We start from the raw sequence: 22,209 nt of genomic DNA on the forward strand, positions 1-22,209 counted from the left end.
AAAAAAATCAAGCCTTCTCAAAAAACAATGTGGTGAAAGCATTCCACGAGGTCGATAAACCGGTGGAGTCTTCGACAAAAATCTTCCATCCTACAAAACCTCAAAACTACTAGTACTGCTCTGCGTAATCGACATAGAAGGGAGTCAAGTATGCAACTCCACTCCATTAAAGATCTCACAAACCACCAAGAATTGCTCCCAAATGGGTAGCAATAAAAAGTAAAAACACTAACAAGACACTATCTCCCATCTTCTTACATGTACAATATCTGTTGTCGAAAGGGCCATAACAAGAAAACGCGATCGGTATAAAATTATAAAATGTTTTAGTATGCCGCCAACATCAAGAACCCATAATAACCCTTCATTGGTCAAGTTGAATTATCAAATCAAATCATCCTCTTCAAAATGGTGATGGCCACCGAAGGGTGAGAAATCCATGTAAACGAGACATGACACACACTAAATAAACAGATTCTCATTATAAAAGTGATATTTCACACATCGAGAACATATGAGACATATAAGCTTAGAAAACGACAGGCACCCATATCGATTATTTATAAAATTAAATATCAACAACAATGATAATATATTTTAAATTTAGAAATGATGTAGTACACCACAAAAATAAATTGGTCGTATTAAATAAAACCAGACCGTTAACTTGAAACAGGTGGATATGGAAGTTTGAACGAATCTAAGAAATTTCCATTTTTATGAAGAGAACACAGACAAGGAAAATTATCAAACGTCAAGGTACTCGTTGTACAACATAAAAACTGAAATTGTGAAAACCATAATCATAAATCATCTAAAACTACCAATCTCCTTACGGCCTAACTTGACATGAAAACCTAAGGAAGCATGCCACTAGATTTGGTACAGGGAACGAAATAACCAGAAAAGGTTATGCAGGGAAAGGTTGTATGATTTTTGGTCTTCCTTTGTTGTAAAAGTTTTTACATTTTATGCAATATATTTTACTTAATGGTAATCAGCTTGTACTCTATAAGTAACAAAATCATTTTTGGGTAATAATTGTTACAATACATTACACATCCTGTCTACGAGACCAACGAAGCTCGCCCTTCTTCTAAAAACAGTTTGTAAAACCTGATTTAGGTCAAGATTTCATTCATAACCACATTATGAGGCTTGTGCGGAACTAATTACCGAATGTTAAGAGCTGAGCCAGACAGCTGTCCCTTCGGAGTACAAGTATTGTGAAATGACACACATCTGTGTAACATGACAATAATTCCACACGCCTTTTCTAATAAGCATCATTTACGAGTAACAGCTATTATCATGAAACGAGACGCACCAATATAACAGTGTACGACCAAAATAACCCTGCAATCAGTTCAAGTAACAACAGTTTGCAAACCAAGCAGAATTGTTTTTTACCTGGTCCTGGAAGAAACTAATCTACACTCCAACATCAAAGTACTACATGACGACGACTTCATACTCACTGAAAGCAACAAATATCTTCACAATAACTTGTTTCATAATCATCATTTGGGCTTCAAGTACACATGAAAAATGATATATAAATTAAACTATTCGATTCATTTGACTTCACGGATTTCAAAATTAATCTTAATGCTTGTGCGGTTGTGCCACATTAATTTTGGTCTACATCAAATTTTCTACATCACTATTTGCTTCTCTTCTACATATGGAAACCACAGAAAATATGAGCAAATTTTTACATGTCTAAAAAAGAAAAATATCGATACAAGAGAAGGGGGCAAACAAAATGTATGCGCAGGAATTTTCAAATATAAAAAACTATAGACACGAACTTATGAATTTTCAAGGGAGAAATACTTTATCAACAAAATAAAAAAAATTTATAATTTAAAAGCTTCCCAATTAGTGTACTGATGACAATTTGAATTTTGAATTCCACCTCACAAGTTTAAATCATTTTATGACTTGAATTAAGAAATTAATTGCAAAATTCAGTTTACGACAATATTAAATCAGGAATGGCAAATTTTATTACTTGTTTTTTACAAATTCACAAATTTGTTGCTTAGGAATCACTAAAGGATGGTCACTCATTTCAGAAGATCGACCCTACAATTGGACCAGTTCTGCAGTTTAGAGAGTAACCTCATTCATAGTATTCTCGTAAACAAGTTCGATTATAATCTAAGACTTTCAATTGTCAATAAACCATGGATAAACCAAAAAGGTTGATGTACTGGTAAGTGACAAGTACTCCAATGGCAACTGATAGGTACTCCAATGCCACACAATATATATGGCCAAAAGACAGCAGAGATCAATGTTCCACGAAAATACAGAGGAACCTACTAGATGATAGCATTGTTGCATCAAAAGCAAAAAAATTTGAGCCATTCTTGGAGTAACCATAAAAACTAAGTTCCGACAAATCAAATGGTAGCCTCTTTGGACGTTACCACAAGCATTTGGAAGAGACATCAAAGGACTAGCAGAAACATGAGCACTTTACTGTAACCATGCCAATTTAGGAGATCAAACATTCACCGCAGGGCAATATGCAAGATACAGGAGGTACTTACCAGAGTTGTGGACGCACGTGTGAGAGCTCAATTCTATCAACAAAGAAATGCATGTCACAACCAATTGGTGCAATATCATTTGACAATGAATGCTCAGGAAAATAAAGTCACATGGTTTACTCACCAAAGAGTTTCACACTTCGAACCAGCATCTGAACATCTCCTAGTCCAGGGCATAGAATCCTCCAGAACAACCAAACCATGGATCAGATGCATAGCAACTCAAAAGAAACATACATGTACATATATAGTCCTAGCTCTAAAAATCAGCGCCAAAAACCATGCATCTACTATCTAGACAAAGGAAAGCCAAAATAAAACAAGTCATGTTAAAGGGTAGCCTATACTCATAATAGGAGAACTGAGGACCTAAATATGGCCTTTAGATATTCTGGACTCGGTTAGAAGAATTGATGAGGAAAAGCACCAAGAGATATTGTTCTCGACAATTGGTATTATCTACGCTAACAAGTGTGACTCAAAGAAGAACAAAACTCTGGAATAACCATCCAAATGCAGAATACATAAAATCATGACTGATGATTTGAGAAACCAAACTATAGTTACATGAAGCAGCTTCTGGAACCAACTGATGTATTGTTAAAGGTTCCACACACAAACTCCTAATTAACAAACCAAGGTACCTTCTCCAGAGTGTCTTTTTAGCATCTAAAATCACTGAATGGGTTCCTCATAGCACAGGTAGATTTCCTGAATGAAAGATTACATCAGAATCTCCAGGGACCAAAAACTCTACAGCAGATTACAGAAATCAAATAAATAATGAAATTATCACGTGAAAGTGATTATCATGGATTGAAAAAAATAAAAACCATTGCTTAAGCAGAATATCTAGGATGACAGTGGAATAAATATATATATATATGGGGGATGAAACCTCAAAAAACATTTCCCAACTATCCAAGGAAATTCTGTAATGTATCATGAGTCCACGACCATAATAACAGAACATGTGTGCACGTGTATGAAGACAATAGTTCCACTATCTCTTCAACAAGGTAAATAACAACATTCTATTAAACCACAGGGGTCAGTTCCAAAATATTCAAATAATATGCAAGTAAAAATATAAAATCATTATAAACTTTCTTAATTGTCCCCAATAATAATTAGTACAGACGCTGAGGAAAAAAGCCTTTGGCAGGTTATCTTACAATAGACACTGTAAACAATCCAACGAAAGAACTCCATGTTAGATGCATTTCCCGAGATCGTCTCTAAGAACTTCTACCATGCACAGTGAATCTCCTGAGTTCTTGCTCCCGCACAGAGAACAAAGACAAATAATGTCCAACCATTAGATAATTGATTAAGTGAGATCTCACGAAAATGTACAAGTATTTAATGCAACAGCAGTTCCGTAGTCAGAAGCAGCATCAGTGTTTCACTTGCCCGTGATGAAAGGATGGCTCAGGGCTTGAGATACACTCAACCTCTTGTCTGGATCCAACACAAAAATTTTTTCCATGAGGTCTTTAAAATTAGCTAACATTTTTGGATCCTCACCAGGAGATCCCAGAAGCAGTGTGCCAAAATCTTTTGGCTTCACGTTTACTATTAGTCTCCTAATTCCCTACAACGACAGCGCAAAGCTCAACCAAAGTGTCCCATAGTAATCAACTTGAGACTGGATTTCGACTTTCTACATCTATAGACAAGAAAGTAATATTAACTGCCTGCCTACCTTCTTTGTGACAGGGTCCTCCTCTGTGGCAAGAAAATTTAAATCCTGGTCAAAGTGTTGGTCGGCAAATGCTCCCTGCACAAAATAGCTGAAATCATAACCACTAATATCATAGAGGGGTACCACAAGGCCAAATCACGCACACGGATTTCTTACCTTTCGAAGCATCCTTTTGGGAAATGGACCTTTCAATTCCATGTGAAGACGAAGCATGTCATTATTGGTAGAACCAGGAAATAAAACTTTCCCAGTGTAGAGCTCAAACAAACAGCAACCAATTGACCAGATGTCCATGGGGTGATCATAAGGCAGACCCAAAACTACAGAAGAGGAAAAATATAAACTAATAGGACACAAAAAACTTTCTGATACCGGAGAAAAAACAAAGTCGAAAGAAAGAAAAAGTAAAACCTACTTATCTCAGGGGCGCGATAAAAACGGCTGACAAGGTATGGGGTGATTTCATTTTTACCAGCAAACATGGCATTTCCAAAGTCACATAGCTTCAATATATTTTTAGCTTCGTTCACCTATGGAAGAAAATGTAAAATATTAGATATGGTAGAGAAAGAACTCAGAAATAATTATGAGAACTGAAAAATGACTGGCATCATACCAACATGTTATCTGGCTTGATATCACAATGAAGAACACGGCAGTTTTTCAGATGTTTCAGCGCAATGAATAGTTGTTTTGCATACGTCCTCACAGCAGTAAGCTTCAGACCAATATTACGACCAAATTTCTTAAGAACCTCACGTAAGTTCATATGCAGAGATTCAAAAACTAAACATAGATGATTTCGATACTTGAAGGAGGAAAGAAAGCGAACACAGTGGCGCTTGTTCTCAGGGTCTGCTTTGACCAACTTCTTAAGAATGACCAACTCTTCCATACCTGCCTTATACCTACATGGCAACACCTGGACTTAATCACAGTTAACATACATTTACAGCATTAAAGGAAATACTTGATATTTTACCCACATTGTTTCATTATTGCGGATGATCTTAATTGCTACTTCTTCAGGGTCACTGGATTTAGCTTTGAGATCCTTTGCTCGAACAACAGTAGAAAAGACGCCTCTCCCATGAGCAGCAATTATTTCGTATCGACCGTCAAGTATTTCTCCAAAACGGTAGCCTGAATGTTGGGAAAGAAAGAAGTCCAGGTGAGAAACATAAAAGCAAAATTTGAAAATTAGAATAAAATGGCAGAATGTAGACTTTTATCAAACTTAACATTCTCCGTTGTTCTTCAGTTGATGGCACGATTAAGCTATCACCTCAAAGATCTAGAAACACAGGGTACTGACACTTATGTATATACTACATGCTTTCAAGAGGAAGAAAGGAACAGATAGGCCTGTCCAACTTAGAGCTATAATCAACATCCAAGAGGAAGCACATTGAAAACAGATTAGGAAATTGATGGTTAGACACATACCATAGTATCCTTCTGCATCATCCCAATTGTCATGAAGCTCACTTTTTTCAATAGCCGTGTTGTCCGCTTTTCCCTGATGAAGAGTTTAGTTCACAAATAAAATTTGATTAATAGAATTGTGACACTCCATTAGAGTCAATTGCAAAATGGCATGTTGGCAAAAAGCTTAACTACTTAACCTTAAAGTGAGCAATAATAACCAGCATGAAAAGCTTAACTTTTTAAAACAGAACATGGACATTTCCCGCATGTTATAATGTAGACATAGCTAATGGAAATGCTGGGTTTTACGAAAAGAGAACTACAATATATTAAGCAACGGAGAACTCCTAGGATTTTAAATGCAGATTGTTGTAACAGGAAATTAAAAGGTCAAACATAACATGAAAGATCCACAAATCAGAATGATTACCTACCGCTTTACGAACAAAAGTAGGTGACTCTCCAAATATATCATCACAGAACATATCCGCCGACCTTTCACTCTGCACAGTGTTATAAATAATTTCAATCATCTCCACAAACCAAATCAGAACACAAAGAAGAAATTAGGAAAAATCATAAAATAACGTCAACTTATGAAGGTACAGAAAAATGTCCTTTATCCAACTCTGTCCTACCAAAAAGCGAGCATCGAGGTGAATTGTGGTTAGCTCACCTTAGGGGAACCCTCACCTAGTCCACCAGTTCCAATTCCAGCTGGCCTCTGAATGGCTGAAAGACCATTTTCCAAAGGTGATTTTCCAACCGAAAAGTTTGACTCGGGGACAAAAAATTCTGAGCCTTCCACCTGATTGTCAATACTATCTGCTGCAACTTCTGCAGATACCACTTGTTCAGAAGACTGTCCATCTTGATTCTTAACTGGCCATATGAGGCAAGTATTAGCCAAGAGGGGAAAATCAATACAAGATATGAAATAATCAGTGCGCCCATTTAGGAACGAGATTCACTAATTGTTCCCATTACTTGTTTCTGCTTATTGGATATAAGACTTATTTACGAAAAGACATAGAGGTGTTTGCTTAGGAGTCGAACATTATTAACACCGACTAAAATAAATACATACTTGGAGGTACTGTCTAAAAAAAGTTTTTAGCACAATTGAGTAGTATTCTACTTTTTACTTACCATATTTTTAAAATTACAAATTAATTAATAATGAAATGAAAAATTCATCATCATAGCACATTCCCGCTAATTGGCTACATGGATATTACTTCTCCAAACTAAGCGATTTTCCAACATGTCGTCTTTTAAACTAAAATCTAAGATATATACCTCAACCACTTTTATCCAAGTTTTCAATTGTTTACCCTCCTACTCCTTCCATTAACCTATCATCTAGGATATGTCGGATTGAGGACGTATTTGGTCTTCTCTTCACATTACCAAATCATGTTAGACATCTCTGTTTAATCTTATTCTCTATGAGGCTACATCTAAATAGATCATAATCCTTTTCATTCATAATTCTATCCTTGCGCTACATCTAAATTGCTCATAATCCTTTCATTCATAATTCTATCCTTCCAAGTTTGCCTCACATTCATCTTAACCATTAATACAGTAACATTTATGGCTATAAGTATTTAATTAGAATATAAAAAAAGAAAAAAATAAGAATAATAATATCTCAAATAAATTGATAACATGTTTGAGAAAAATTATTATTTATAAATTATATGAACATAGAAAAAATAGTTTGGATACTAAACATATTAATGAAAATAAAAAATAAAAAAGGAATGCGAAATTAACAGATTAATAGAATAAGCAAATGAGTGGGCTTTGGTAAAATTTGAAGAACCAAAGAATCTTTTTATTTTGGAGAACAAATAGCAACAGCCTACAAACATTTTGCGTTCTGCTTCTGTTTTCCATTTCTACAAAAACAGATGCTCCACATAGGATATCTACCTGCTTGGAGAAACAAACACAAACTTGTTCACAATGCTCCAAACGGGACCAATATCAATTAGAAAAGTATAAACAACAATAAAAACAACAATCTTTTATTAGCATATGTTTTTACCCACAATATACTAATTTTAATAATTTAAAATAATTGTATCCAATTCTAAAATGATAAAAAAAAAAATTTATTTCCACAAAATATTTCTCCAAAGCTCCCAAAACAAACCAAACAACCCCTATAATTTCAATACCATAATATCAAATAGTAAGAATTTCCAGAGCACTTTATCACATGAGAAGACATCAACACTAAATTTTGCACGACAAAAATAATGACATGATTTTGTAGAATTCATACACGTAAATGGGTACAAAAAAATTACAAATTCATTATGAGTAGGCAAAAAACTTTGTGCGCGAGTTAAAAGACAATCTTACCTGTTTCTTCTGATTTCAGTTCATTTTTTTTAGGGCTCTTAATTTTATATTTTTCAAGGATAGCTTGCTTGCGCCTCCTACTTTCCTCCTTAATTCTATCAAGGTCATCTTCTTCTTGTTCAGCAAGTTGCATCACAATCTTATCTTGATAATCCTCTTGTATATCCTCCTCCCTGATACCAACAACAATAAACTATCAAAGAACAAGAACTCCTCAAATTTTAATATTTGTTCAAAGGATAAATGTACCTCATATAATTCTCGCCATCCTTCTCCGCTGAATTACTGTTAATGCCCATGTTCTCCAAATCACTTTTCTTTGATCTGTCTCTGGAATGATCTTCAACATTCCTTCTATGCATGAAATCATCGTCCCTATCTCTGAAACTAACCTCATCATCATACATCTGACGCCTTCTGAATCTATCGCTCTCGTTATCCTTATCAACATCTCTGCTTCTAGGCCTGCCACCATCTCTATCTGTTGTTCTACCTCGATCAGTATCCTTGTTCCTCCCCTCTCCCTTTCTCTCCCTGTCCCTGTTCCTTCCCCGCTCCCTTTCCCTCTCCCTCTCCCTCTCCCTCTCCCTCTCCTTGTCCCTAGCTCTATCACGATTTCTGGTCCTTTCCCTTTCCCTTTCTCTCTCCCACTCTCTCTCCTTCTCCCGTTCAGTCTCCCTGGTTTTCTCCTTATCCTTAACTGAGTCCCTCTCCCTGCTTCCCTTCCTGTGTTTCTCACGCCCATCTCTCTTATAAGACCTTTCTGTTCCTTCAAAATAGCTGCTAGAATGGTGTTTTATATCTTTCGGCCTCATTCCATCCCAGCTATTATCACTATTGTTTCTGTCGGGGGCAATCACTCTTTCATCGCCAGGATTACTCCTGCGATTTACCTCTGCAAGATAAGTGTCTTCCACAATTAAAGGCTCACGCAAAATACTTCGGGACCGAGACCTTTCCCTAGTTCTTACAGGCGACTTTGACAAGCTTCTAGGAGAACTCCCATTCAGATACTGTTCATGCGAGTGAAAGGACGAAACAACTCTGTGCCTTTTCACAGATGACAAACTTTTCCTCTGATCACTTGGATAAACCATATTGTCCAATTTTCTAGTCCTCTTACCATCCACACTAAGAACCATATGCACATTTTCGTGATTTTTGTGTGAATAATACCTGTTTCCTTGATCATCCAAACTAAATGCTCTGTCCTCATCCGGATCACCGATTGCTTTCCTATCCTCGCCATCTTTATCGAGTTTCCTTGAATTTTTCTCTACACTTTTCACATTGTCTTTGCTAACTTCCTGGAAAGAAGAATTCTGAAATACCATTAAAATCATAATGACATCCATGTAACTAAAACAATATATACAGAAACTTCTAATCAAGGAACCGAGTCTAACAGATTAACTGAAAGCCATCGTCAGTTCAGTCTACCAGAACCTTCACATATTGTGGCAACTTCTCTTGAAGCAAAAAGACATTGTCTGAGTTACCTACTGATAATTGTGTGACTTTCTAATGGAACTAAAATATCCGCAAGAAGGCTCATCATTTCACTTGCAGTTCAAGATGCCACCAAAAAAACATGGCATTAATCAATCAGAGCTACTCGAAGGACTGAGAGGCAAGTAGTCCAATTTCAGAATTATTTGAAAAAGTTCCCAAATGAATTTTTGATATGACAAACGGTACATAAAATCTCACGTGACCCCATAATAATAATAAGTTACAGATTTTGTTTGGGAAAGTGAGTGTAACTAACAAACAACACGAGCTAAGAACTCTAAGAAATTAAGCTTGCATGTTCCATGTATTTAACCAGATAACGTGTTGTGTAACATTTAGTCACAAGGAACCCCGAACCGCTAGCAACATGTGTAGTCATTTGAAGAGTAAGACCTTTATTGATGGTTTTACGACATTTCCTTGAACAGAATAAAAATCCAAAATCACATAATTCTAAAAAGAATTTTTAACAATTGATTGATATAAAAGCGGGGAGAATCAGAACACACCAGGTTAGAATCGTTGTCCTGAAGAGTTTTTATCTCTCCTGACTCCAAGTCGGAATCCAAATTCTTCTTCGACTTCTCAAACTCACCATGAACGTAACGACCTAAATCGTCATCCTCCACAATCTCCCCTTCCTCCATTTCGTAATCCACCCCGGTAAATCGAAATCCGTTCGATACGACGACATCACCGACAGCACCGCTTTCATCCTCACTATTTCCCAATTTCCTATCTTCGACTTCATCATTTTCAATTCTTCCTACTTCCAGTTCATCATTCGGGACTTCCTCGTTGTCTTTCTTGCTCTTGTGGCGGTGGTGGCGGTGGCGATGATGGCGGTGCTTGCGGCGCTTTGAGTGCTCGTCGGCATTGTCGGGGGACGAGGACCGGTGGTGCTTGCGGCGTGTGGGTTCGGAATCGGTAGCCATTGGGTACAAAGTTCAGAAAATCACAGTTGAAATGGATTAAAGGTAGGGTTAGGGTTTCCACAAGATCATTCGATTTGGTATTTCTAGGCACTTGCAACCAAGTACATAATGACGATACATAGCGTAATTTCGAGCATTTATGCTGAAATTTGTCTCTCAATCTCCCCAAGGTTTAGATAATTATAGGCTGCCCCTTAACGTTTGATCATAATTCATAAGACCCCCTCAAATTTCATCCGTTCCAAAAAGTGCTACGTAGCAGTTATCACCCTGTTTATTTCCGCTATTTTCGTAAAATAAAGTTAAATATTATTTTTTTTAAAAAAAAGTTAAAATTTAATTTCGAAAGCAAACATTTAGAAACTCAATATGGATAGATGTATTTCCAACTCCATAATAGAACTATTATTAAAATATAATGTCGATAGATATACACAAATAATAATGTATTCGTCTCAATATACGAATTTGTTATGAAAAATAAATAATATATTTTACTCTTAGTCACTCAGCATTATAATGATATATATATATATAAAAAGGATATATAAAAAGTTATTGAAAATATGTTAATAATGTGTTACATTAATAAAAAAAAGTTTATTAACTATATATAAACATTTTCAATAAACTGGAAAAAATATGTAACATGTATATTTAAGACGAAGATAATAAATCATCTATACTATATTATTAAGTTTGAGATGTTTAAAGTAACTAACTTTTGGTGTCACGGTCTGTTTTAATAATTATATACTATATTATTAAGTTTGAGATATTTAAAGTAACTAACTTTTGGTGTCANACATTTTCAATAACAAATGAAAACAATATGTAACATGTATATTTAAGACGAAGATAATATATCATCTATACTATATTGTTAAGTTTAAGACATTTAGAGTAACTAATTTTTGGTGTCACGATCTGTTTTAATAATTATATATATCAATAAAATGACAAAATTTTAATGTAAGTTATATGTAGTTCAGCGGATAGAGTTTTTGTTTCTTAGTCATTAAGTTATGAGTTCAATTTTTACTGTGTTATTTTTTTTATTTATTTCTTTTTCTATTTATTTTTTAATTTATATATCCAAATTGCAGTGTAGTCCATCACTATTTCTTATAATTATATTTTCATCCTCATTTAATTAGTTATAAAAAAAATATTATATGCGTCGGTGCACTAGTTGTTAATAATGCTAGACGTTATCACACACAATTTATATATAACAGTGGCGAATATACATAAATAAAATATAAATATCTATTTATATACATATATACACACACATAAATACATATTAACTAGTACACGAATAACGAAAGAGCCTCGTCCAAGAACTCTGGGAAGATTTAGCTATTTGTTTGGCAGCAGTTGAGGAAGTACACACGAGTGTCACCTTCTTCTCCAACACATTAATAACCAAATACTGAATATCTGCTGAAAAATGAGAAATTTAAATTAGAATGTCACATACATTTAACGTGCTTATGCTTGGGGGATTAAAAAAATGGCTTTGGATTCGGATTTAGAGTTGGAATTAGAACAGAACTTCAAAATCAATTGAAGTAGAATCTCATTTTGGTGTTTAGTAAAAAATAAATAAATAAATTAATTTAAATTAAGAAAGATTGATAGTTAAAAATAATATTATTGTTACATAAAAAAATTATTTATGTATAAAAATAGATATTTTAATAATTGGTTTTAAATAACTTTCTCAAATATATGATAAAACATGTCTGAACTAATTGTATGTATTTCTTGAAAATTTATATTTTATAAAATTTGAAATGTCGACTGGCCAAATCTCATTAAATCTTTTCAATTTTGTAAGTATTTAATATAAGTTGCGCTTAGATTGTGCTTAGATTGATCGATTTCAAATATATGAATTTCAAATGTATTTTTGTTGTATAGAGAAGTAAAAACTTCAAATCTACATTTTATATGTTTACATAATATTTATTTTAATAATGATATCATTTAATATTTGGCAAAAACTTGTTTGAGACGGTCTCACGGGTCGTATTTTGTGAGACGGATCTCTTATTTGGGTCATCCATGAAAAAATATTATTTTTTATGTTAAGAGTATTATTTTTTATTGTGAATATCGATAGGGTTGACCCGTCTCACAGATAAAAATTCGTGAGACCGTCACACAAGAGACCTACTCTTAAAATTTATTCTACTTTACATTACTAATGTGTAAATAATTGAAGTGTGAATTTAAAATTTGACGATACACATAAATCTCACCAAATTTCGACAAATTCGAATCACATTTTAAAATCATTCTACCAATTATCAATTTAAAATGATATTTTTGACAATTAGACTTTGAACTTTGAGCAATAGATTTAATTATCAAGATGGACGAACAATTAAATCGGGTTCAAATGAGGCTTTTGCTCCATACGACATTTTAAAAACTCATCACAAAACGGTCACTACGGCCACACTCGTTATTATTGCAAAAGGGCATCCTATTGGAACTTGGAAGTGAATTCCAACCACTAATGGTGAATTTTAGGATTTCAAGAAATACAAATCGGCCATAATCAATTTAGGCAAATATAAATTTCAAAATCTCCAACATGACTTGATGGGTAAAATGGCAGATGAATATATGAGCAGAGTCTTGAATCGAACTATCGATGTACAAGTTTTTTTTAAAAAAAAAAAGAAAAAGAATACTTGCCATCCATTTTGGACATGATTTTAGCCACCTTCTGTTGGCACCTTTCGCACTGGAAATCGACCAAGAACACCACTTCTTGAACCTACTTTCATGCCACAACCAATATTTTGACATATCCGACCAAGAGTGGATCAGAAAACTTGATTAGATGGTGATGAATCATTTGACAAATACCTCGAAAACAAGAAAGAAAATACTCACAAGTGGTACGGCTAATGATTCAATAGCTGCAAGGGTACTGGTAGTGGTGGTTTGTGGAGAATGCGCCACGCCATCTAACACAGCGGCGGGAGCAAGCTCATTTTTCCGCCATCCAAACATTGTCAAACGTCAGCAGCAACTAATGAACATTCAAGACTTTTGGCAGTTCAGCATATATGAAAAGGATTTGACACGCAATTTGCCCAGCAAAGTGATAAGATAGCTCGATAGGGATAAACTCGACAGATTTTTTACGGCAAAACTTAAAAGTAAATGCTTTCTGTGTTGTAGAAAATGGAGATATATGAAAGAAAACAAAGAATGTCAATAAATTGGAAAGTTCGAAGTTGACAAAGATGGTTTAATTACAATTTGTGGAAGGAAGCAGGCCCCTCAATTTGGACTTGCTTAACATACACTATTGTATTAAAGTTGCTTCCAAGACTAAAACTCTCAATTGCTAGACTGACTGGTTTGGATCAATCCAGACAGGATTAGTGTTATAGTAGGCCACACAAATGTTCATATATATATTCTTCCATTCTTTTTTTTTTTTGACAAGGAATGGGGGATTGTGAGTTTTGGGGATAGAATTCATGACCTTTCCTATATTTGGGAGAGGTGACACCTGACCTAGAGGTAAGTGGCATATATTCTTCCATTCTATAAACTAACTTATCCTAGAACATATTTTAATAAAAATTAAAAAAAAACAACTAATCAAAATAGTTGCTTTAAAAGTGTAAGGTAGTATTTATTTATTGTCAATGAAATTTATATAATAAGGTTTACACATGTAGTTATTTTTACAGGTGGTTCATTAATCTACAAGGATAGATGTTACAAACATGATATACACTGAGAATACATTTAAAACAAGTAAATAAATATGACTATTCCAAACACGTCTCTAGGTTGCTAGATGACAAAAGCTAGTTTGAACAAAAACTTCTGGAATGGGTGAACATTGACATTTTGGCAAAGCAAGCCAAAACAGGCACAGCAGCCCTTGTTTTATTTATTTTATTTATTATTGTGCCTATTCGTGTAAACCTACATAAACTCAGTACCGTTTAAATATATCTTTTTTTTTGTCAGAATTATTAAAACTTTAATGTTAAACATAAATTTCTGGGTTTTTTTAAAAACCGGTCCACGAATTATCTTTTCGGCACCCAATATTACGTGATATTCAGTCAAATTTAAATTGAAAGAATCAAACGACCAACCAATGAGATACGCCAATTTACTGATTTGTGCATAAATAACCAGACATGCTTCAAAATCCAATTTTTGAACAGGAACAAACTCATGAACAAACCACAGTACTAAAAATCAGTTTAGCCATACATGTGAGCCACTCACCGGTAAAAACAAAAACAAAAACAAAAACAAAAACATGGATGTTCAGAGACATTAATATATACAATCCTAGAGACTTTCAAGCTAAACATGAAATCACCTAAGAGCTACTCCAAAAACTGCTGCTCCAGCCAAGATCACCAGCTACTGTAAACAAATGGGGCGACTTGGTTCACCACCTCACCTTCCTACCCTAAGCAATTTCCATTACAATGTCAAGAAACGAAAATCTAAAGACACTAGTGCGGATGTACAGATGGATGAGATACGAAAGACTAACGGAGTAATCAGATTTCAAAAACTTTATCTAGACATAACCAAGCTTGTCATGGGGGAGACAACTGATGGATTAAAGTGAGAATCATTCGTATATTTGCAATTGTCTGGATCGAACTTCAAGGATGGCCTCACAAAGGATTTCTCAAATGATTGCATTCCTGAGTAATCACAATTTGCACCATAACGCAACTTATGAACTGAGCTCCGGCTACGCCTTCTCTTACCAGATGATTTCCAGCTCAAGTGAGTAAGCAAAAGATCTTTTGAGAGATCTCGAATAGTTTCTAAATCATTTGGCATCTTGATATCATGGATCACCATAGGGCCACAAATTTTTGAAACCTTATTAGGTAGATCATTGGTATCCACCGGAAGACTAAAATCGCCTTTACCAAATGGACCAGCCTCCAGTTTTACGTCAGCGTCTTTGTTTGTACTTAACAGTGTTTCTTGCTCGAGCAATGTTGAGATGATCTCTGGCCTGTTCTTGATGTTTTTCCACCCATTACCAATCCATTCTTGTGACCGCCTCAAGTCGGAAACACTAAAAATCTGCTCTTTCTTTTCCCCTGCAAATTAATCAGGATTTATTCAACAGTATAGTCCAAGAAGAATGATCTGAGGTATTAAATGTTAGAGAGAGAACGAATTCAGAAATTCAACGTAGAGATACGCACCTGGAAAATAAACATGAACCTTATTTACGGGGTTGTTCTTGACAACAATTCCTTCCCACCATCCATCATGCCACCAAGCATCAACAACGCTTCCAACATTTACCACACAGGAACCTCTTCTCTCGTCAGACAATGGTGTAGGCCGAACAATGGCCCTTCCAGATATCCGGATACCTAAAGCGTCAGGTATAGCTTGTCGAGACGCCAAGATCCACTCCTACAAAATGAAAAAACACAACATGAGAAAATAAAATAAATAAGGAAACTATGTACTCACAATAAAACGAGAGAAAATAACATTATATCCACCTCAAGATTTTTTGTGTCATCAATTGCATCCTTGACATCTTGATATTGCAGTTTCACCTTATCTTTGTGCTTCTTGATGATCAATGCCCTGAACCAACAACCCCTGATGCCACTATCCTGAGAGAGCAATTCAACTCGAGAGCCAACAGTCAGGTATTGCCTACAATTTGATAGCATAGCATCACCTAGCTTGGACAAAGATTCATGGGAGCAACCTTCTTTCCGAAAGCCAATATTCAAGTTTCCTTTATGATCAGCAGAAGCTCCCGAGCAAACTTCTAGATTTTCAACATGCTCTCTTTTGTTAGAAGGGTTCGAGAATATTTCACTCTCTTTAGACCAGCGAATTCTCTTGTTGGGTCTCCATCCAACAGCATCATCGCCAATAGAGAATTTTACTTCCCGATCCTCGTCAATTGGTTCAAGTACTGAAGGAGAAGACATTTCCTTCAACAGTTCCTGTTTCCAATAGCCTTTAACGCATGTTACATCAAATGGCTTTACATCATCGTTATCGAACTGTCTATAACACACAAAAGGCTCCAACACAATGCGCCAATCTTTGATCATAAATTTCTCATAATGTTCTGGACTGAGGACCGTTGCATGTCCATCTACGCATTCAACACTGAGATCTTGAAGACAAAGAGAAAAGAAAATCTCTCTGTCATTATAATTACGAGGCAAAACAAAACCAACCTCATCAATTCGGTGAAACCATCGTACCACAACCATTTTGTTGCCTCGAGGGTCTTCATACATATCATCCAAGTAAGCAACAAGTCGTTTGCCTTCTTCGGCCAATACATATACAAAGTCTTGAACCTGCAATTCACAGAAACATTAAACCAGTTAAAAAAAATCACAGATAAAATAATTTTAACCCAAAAACTACAAAGAAACCAATTAAGAGGATTAGCACTGATAGAAACCCACAGAAATTACGACACCATTGCGACAGAATGCTTCATAGTGCCTCCGTCTTTTCCGGCAAGTCCATGGGGAACCTATCCACGTGAACTCAGTCTTATACCGACACAAACTTTGTGTTTGGGCATCCTACAAATATTTCAGAACAAGAAAGGTAATATAAAATGCATTGTTCGTCTGGGTATAATACAGGATAAAGTAACTGAATCTGAAGAAAATAAAGAAGAGAACATCCTTTCTAACCTTAATACTGTCAAGCTCCAATTTGCTTTCCAGGTCATCTCCAAACCGCCCAAAGAAACCATCAGCTTGCTCACCTGAAACCGGAATCATAAGAAAACAGAGAACACCATCCACGTCAACACTGAGGTATGGAAGCATGATTAAAACTATTGACAGCATGATAAGAAAAGCCAACAGTGGTATCTAAAACAGCAAAAAAAAATCATAGATATCATCTCATCTAAAACCACCATCAAACATTATAATACATCTAATGCCTGTAGTTTTCCTAAAAAGAACCCTGTAGACAACATAAGTTGAATAAGTAATCAACTATTCCTCGAGCCATGTAAATCAAAAGAGTTGTTTAAAGCCAAACATCCCTAGCAGAAGCAATAAAAAATGCGAATATAAAACTAGAATTGAAGAACCCTAAAAAATGCAATGAACGTCAAATCGAGCACAATTAACAAAATAATTCTGGGTGAAAGTACATTCGACTGCAGATTAACATTAAACCTATTTGGAAAAAAAACATTTGTGAAACGGCGATATTGGTCTTGAATTGTCTTCTAAGAAAGCTAAAAGCATCCTCTAAAACAAGAAAATGATTTTTTTGCCAACATTCGGCCTTGAAGTTTTGGACATCTTCTATCCCAGTATGCCCAAGAGAAAAATATCCGGGTCAGGAGCTCCATATAAGAAGATAAACAAATTAAGATTTCCAGGAGTGATAATAATATTGCAAATTTAAAACTCGAACCCAATCTCATAGACCGTTCTAACATTTAAAAAAATCTGAAAATTTCATCAGCCAATATACACCAAAGTGAGTTGAGATCTCGAGCAAAATGACTTTACGCGGAACGAGATGGATGATTGAGGACCCAAAAAAATCCACAAAATACATAAATCTTAAAAGTAAATCTCCCCATGCTTTAAAAAAACATTTTTATCCTCAATAATATAGTTCAGCCACAGAACAAGAATAACGCTTCAAAACCGACTTAAAACAAGAATATCGCTCCTGCTATTACTGAATTTCATTTACAGATCGATATGAATTTAAACGAAATTCATCCAGTCAGAGATTTCAGTTTTAAAAACTCCCGCACGTGCACGGCCTCAACACAGATCTCAATACAGATCTAGTTAGAGAAAACCAAAAACACCGAAAAAGATTAATAGTTTTACCACCCAGATTTATAAATTCAAATTTCACAATAAATAGCGGAAACGCAGAAAGAACCGTGAGAACAAGAAAAACGGTTTTCCCCATTAATCCTTACAAAAAAACATGGCATAGAGAGATAATCACCTGTAAGAATTGACTCAATCCAATCAATAACTTCTCTTCTCGACCTCAGCTTCAAGATGGAGCAACGCTTCAAATTCGAAAGCAAAGCCTTGTTATTTTTCATCGCATAATAATATGACATATGCCTGGCGCTCTTCTCTTTTCCTACCACCACCAGATCCGTCCCTCCATCGTTGCGCTTGAGGTAGTAATGGAACTCCCGCCGCCCCTTCTCGCTCGAAACCATCACCTCCTCCCAGTCGACATACGAAGCCGTTGAATCATTCGCCATCGCCCCCATCAATTAAGGAGTAGAAACACCCGGATATTTGGAAAAGAGAGCACGAAGATTAGAGAGAGGAATTCACGCTCTTTGATTGATTTATTTTTTTTCAATTTCTAACGTAATTTTTCAGTTTGAACGTGAAATTTATAGGGGGCGGCCTAGGGTTTCGCGATTTGGAAGGAACGGTGGAGATTGAGTTCTCAGTATTGAGGAAAATCGCAGGAAGTTGCGGGAGTTATTATCCCTCGCAGAAAGATCCTTGGAGTATAGTTGATTTACTAAAATGTCCCCTTTTTTGTTACCGAATAAAATAAAGATATGCCAATTATTGGGTACGTTTTGTTTGTTATCTTAGACGACTTTTTAAAATGTTTACAAAATTATTTTTAAAAAATATGTTACAATATTTTTTAAAAAAAAACTAGAATTTCAGAAAATTTTAAAAGAAACGTTTGGTGCCTCCATTTCCTTATTGTTAAAATTAAAAGAAATGTAATAATACAAACTTTGAAAATATTTTAAAAAAATTGTTATAATAAATTTTTTTAAAGAAATAGCTAAATTTGCACGCATACATAAATAATTAAAAAAATATTCAGTTTTTTTTTTACTTGAATTTGAATTTAATGAAGGATAACGCTACATTTAAATTGAGCGACATAGTCTATGTATAATGTATATTGAATATGTTTTTAGACAAAAATTTATGTGAGACGGTCTCACGAGTCATATTTGTGAGACGGATCTCTTATTTGGGTGATTCATTAAATAGTATTACTTTTTATGCTAACAGTATTATTTTTTATTGTGAATATCGGTAGGCTTGACCCGTCTCACATATTAAGATCCGTGAGACGGTCTCACATGAGACTTACTCATGTTTTTATTAGACAGTCTCATTAATCTATATTAATAACATAGGTCGATCTGATACATATTTTTAATGAAAAATATTATTTTTGACATAAAAGATAATATATTTTCATAAATCAGATCGACGATTTGTCTCACAAAATTGATTTTTAAGATCGTTTCAAAACGATTTTTTAATGTATATTGTATTACATTATATTATAAAAATTGATATTATCATAGAAGGCTGTTGACTTTTGTAATATTAGAATTTGAGACATTGGTCTCAACTTCTAAATGTTCAAGTAATTCAACCAACACAATTGTTCGTAATAATTATTAGTTAGGACGATGTGAGTATCCGCTAGTCATTGTCTTTATTGTATTGTATGATTTGTATTACGAGGAGGAGGAAAACTAAGTTTTTATTGATAATTGAAATTACCTAGATGTTATATTTCAGTCACAAAGAATAATAAACTCGAAACAATTTTATTATAATAAATCTCCAAAGGTAACTATAAATTTATTGGAGATCTTTTTCCATATATTCGAATCTGAGAAGGATAATTATTCATGGAATTAATCTAAGGACAATAAAAGGTTTCATAATAATTTTGTCCATTAAAATCTAAGCACAAATCAAGAGAATTAAGAAATTGGATTTACGGAATAATAATTACATGAAAATTGCATTTTAATATTTAACTTATTTTATGGATCTCTTTGGGATGTCGTATTTATTACCGAATAATTTAACATTCATTTATCAGATAATACTTAATAGGATGTTCTTTGCAAGCTCGGACTCTTCGATCTTCCATTGTTCCCCAACTCCATCAGCATATATCTTCTTCTACGTACACTTCTGATGTGAAGCCAAAACACTCGAATTTTTAAAACTTTGTAAAAAGACTTTCAATTTAACATACGAAATTTCGTGCCCTTTTTTATATTTAACCGAGATGATCATTTCAATTTCCCGACAATAATACAATGTAGCAACTGGTGCGTTGATCTATAAAACCAATGCTAGCTATACCATCACACTATTGTGTCAACCTCAATTGAATATTTAAGCTGCAGAGATTCGAAAATTGATATTTCACTAATCATCTATGTTTTATTCACACTCACTCCATATTATTTTAACTATTTTGTGAGCTCACGTACTTTAACTAATTGTATATGAACCCGTTGTCCAATAAATAAATCAACAAGACGATCTAATTAATTGTGAGTTTCCAAAATATTAAATAAATTGTTATCGTCCATCTTATGCGTAGAACTCAGTATAATTAAATTTTCTACGATGAGTCAAAGACTGCTCGTGTTATATATATGGCTAAGGTCCCAAGACACAAAGAATAATACATAATATATAATACACATATTTTGGAATTCTCTAATACTCTCTCTAAGATAAGAATAAGAGTATCGATTCTTTTTTGTCTTGAAATATCCATAACTTTCACTCTAGATCAATCAATGAATTTGATATGTGTTTACTGTTATATNCATGGGTTATTTGGATCACTGTGTCTTTTTTATATAAAAAATCTTGTTTAAATTTTTAATAAAAACCCATGAAATTTTATAATATAAAAATGTAGTAATTCTTACAACAATTAGTACACTAAGGCACACTTTGAAGTTATACATAATTAATCTTTCGACAATTTATTTTGTCATATCATATGTTATTTGATCATATTATTTATACTTCTACTAATTATTTATTTTAAATCAATAAAATCAATCAAATCAATGAATTTAAATTACAGTATTACTCGTAATAATTTATTAATTATTAATAAGACAAAATAATAAGTTATCATTTTATTTCAAATTTAACCAATCAAACAAATTATTATTTATCATTCAAATCAAATATTATATATTTAATTTATCACATTAGATTATTTATCTCCATATTATTAACCAACTAATGGTTATCGTGATCATAATCAATGACTAATCATTGCAAGATCTTCCACATGAGCATAGCACCAAATCATTTATGTGTGACAAATCCTCCACAGCAGCACAATACATAAAAGCATGTATTATAGATAACTTTTTTAAGATCGAGTACTTACCATTTTATCAAAAATTATAGTTAGTGGTAACGGTGGAACTCAATTATTTTAAATCGCACAGCAGCTCAAGCACCATGGTTCGATCGCTCTATCAAGTAGGGACAATCATTGCACCCAACAATATCCAATTGTAATCAATGAGAATCGAACCCGTAACTTTGACTCTGATACTAATTGTATGACCGAGTGTTTACCGCTTTACCAAAAATTATAACCGGTGGTGTAACTCAAATATTTTAAACAGCATAACAGTTCAAACACCATGATTCGATTACTCTACCAATCAAAAACAATTATTATACACAACACTTTTATTTCATCGTCGATCAAATCATATTTTATTGTCTATATAATTTTACGAACTAAACAGTATCTTAAATTAAATTATTTCGATTATTGGTGGGGGTCGTGATTATTGCAATTCCATTATATAAGACAAGTGTGGACAGTTGATTGGTATCTCAGCCCACATGAT

At 34.2% G+C, this 22,209-nt stretch overlaps 2 protein-coding genes and 1 long non-coding RNA gene across 9 annotated transcripts; all 3 read right to left on the reverse strand.

Annotated features, from left to right (window-relative positions):
* Positions 1-1,010: 1,010 nt before the first annotated feature.
* LOC140980621 (uncharacterized) lies at positions 1,011-10,622 on the reverse strand. Of its 7 annotated transcripts, none has more exons than XM_073446564.1 (16): positions 10,086-10,622; positions 8,314-9,386; positions 8,065-8,237; positions 6,368-6,573; positions 6,126-6,194; positions 5,710-5,782; positions 5,250-5,406; positions 4,880-5,171; positions 4,679-4,793; positions 4,420-4,583; positions 4,264-4,338; positions 4,086-4,152; positions 3,734-3,834; positions 3,203-3,269; positions 2,683-2,741; positions 1,011-2,591 (listed from the first exon to the last, which is right to left on the reverse strand). In XM_073446564.1, exons 1-13 carry the CDS (start codon positions 10,509-10,511, stop codon positions 3,797-3,799), a joined length of 2,928 nt encoding a protein of 975 aa, XP_073302665.1. In that variant the 5' UTR covers positions 10,512-10,622; the 3' UTR covers positions 1,011-2,591; positions 2,683-2,741; positions 3,203-3,269; positions 3,734-3,796. The 7 variants fall into 7 exon arrangements, with proteins under 7 accessions (XP_073302665.1, XP_073302663.1, XP_073302662.1 ...); XM_073446562.1 differs by having other exon boundaries at positions 1,011-1,242; positions 2,559-2,591; positions 3,734-4,152; XM_073446561.1 differs by having other exon boundaries at positions 1,011-1,356; positions 2,559-2,591; positions 3,734-4,152.
* A 2,577-nt stretch (positions 10,623-13,199) lies between these two features.
* On the reverse strand, positions 13,200-13,924 carry LOC140981368 (uncharacterized). Its single transcript, XR_012176072.1, has 2 exons — positions 13,422-13,924; positions 13,200-13,302 (listed from the first exon to the last, which is right to left on the reverse strand). It is a non-coding gene; the product is annotated as an uncharacterized lncRNA (long non-coding RNA).
* Positions 13,925-14,732: 808 nt separating this feature from the next.
* On the reverse strand, positions 14,733-18,909 carry LOC140980624 (uncharacterized). Its single transcript, XM_073446568.1, has 6 exons — positions 18,519-18,909; positions 17,222-17,295; positions 16,985-17,107; positions 16,049-16,873; positions 15,740-15,956; positions 14,733-15,631 (listed from the first exon to the last, which is right to left on the reverse strand). The coding sequence occupies exons 1-6, from the start codon at positions 18,796-18,798 to the stop codon at positions 15,087-15,089; spliced, it is 2,064 nt and encodes a 687-aa protein (XP_073302669.1). The 5' UTR covers positions 18,799-18,909; the 3' UTR covers positions 14,733-15,086.
* Between the last annotated feature and the right edge of the window lie 3,300 nt (positions 18,910-22,209).

This window comes from Primulina huaijiensis, chromosome 7 (genome assembly GCF_012295235.1).
Source record: "Primulina huaijiensis isolate GDHJ02 chromosome 7, ASM1229523v2, whole genome shotgun sequence".
NCBI lineage: Eukaryota > Viridiplantae > Streptophyta > Magnoliopsida > Lamiales > Gesneriaceae > Primulina > Primulina huaijiensis.

What these genes read in the sequence shown, in the direction of transcription:
- LOC140980624 (XM_073446568.1), bottom strand. Translation starts at nt 18,798, where the DNA reads ATGGGGGCGATGGCGAATGATTCAACGGCTTCGTATGTCGACTGGGAG. An exon ending in GATTGAGTCAATTCTTACAG is followed by an intron (nt 17,296 to 18,518) that starts GTGATTATCTCT and finishes TTCCGGTTTCAG; the next exon opens with GTGAGCAAGCTGATGGTTTC. An exon ending in GCAATGGTGTCGTAATTTCT is followed by an intron (nt 16,874 to 16,984) that starts GTGGGTTTCTAT and finishes TGTGAATTGCAG; the next exon opens with GTTCAAGACTTTGTATATGT.
- LOC140980621 (XM_073446562.1), bottom strand. Translation starts at nt 10,511, where the DNA reads ATGGCTACCGATTCCGAACCCACACGCCGCAAGCACCACCGGTCCTCG. An exon ending in AGGACAACGATTCTAACCTG is followed by an intron (nt 9,387 to 10,085) that starts GTGTGTTCTGAT and finishes ATGGTATTTCAG; the next exon opens with AATTCTTCTTTCCAGGAAGT. An exon ending in TTATCGCGCCCCTGAGATAA is followed by an intron (nt 4,584 to 4,678) that starts GTAGGTTTTACT and finishes CCTCTTCTGTAG; the next exon opens with TTTTGGGTCTGCCTTATGAT.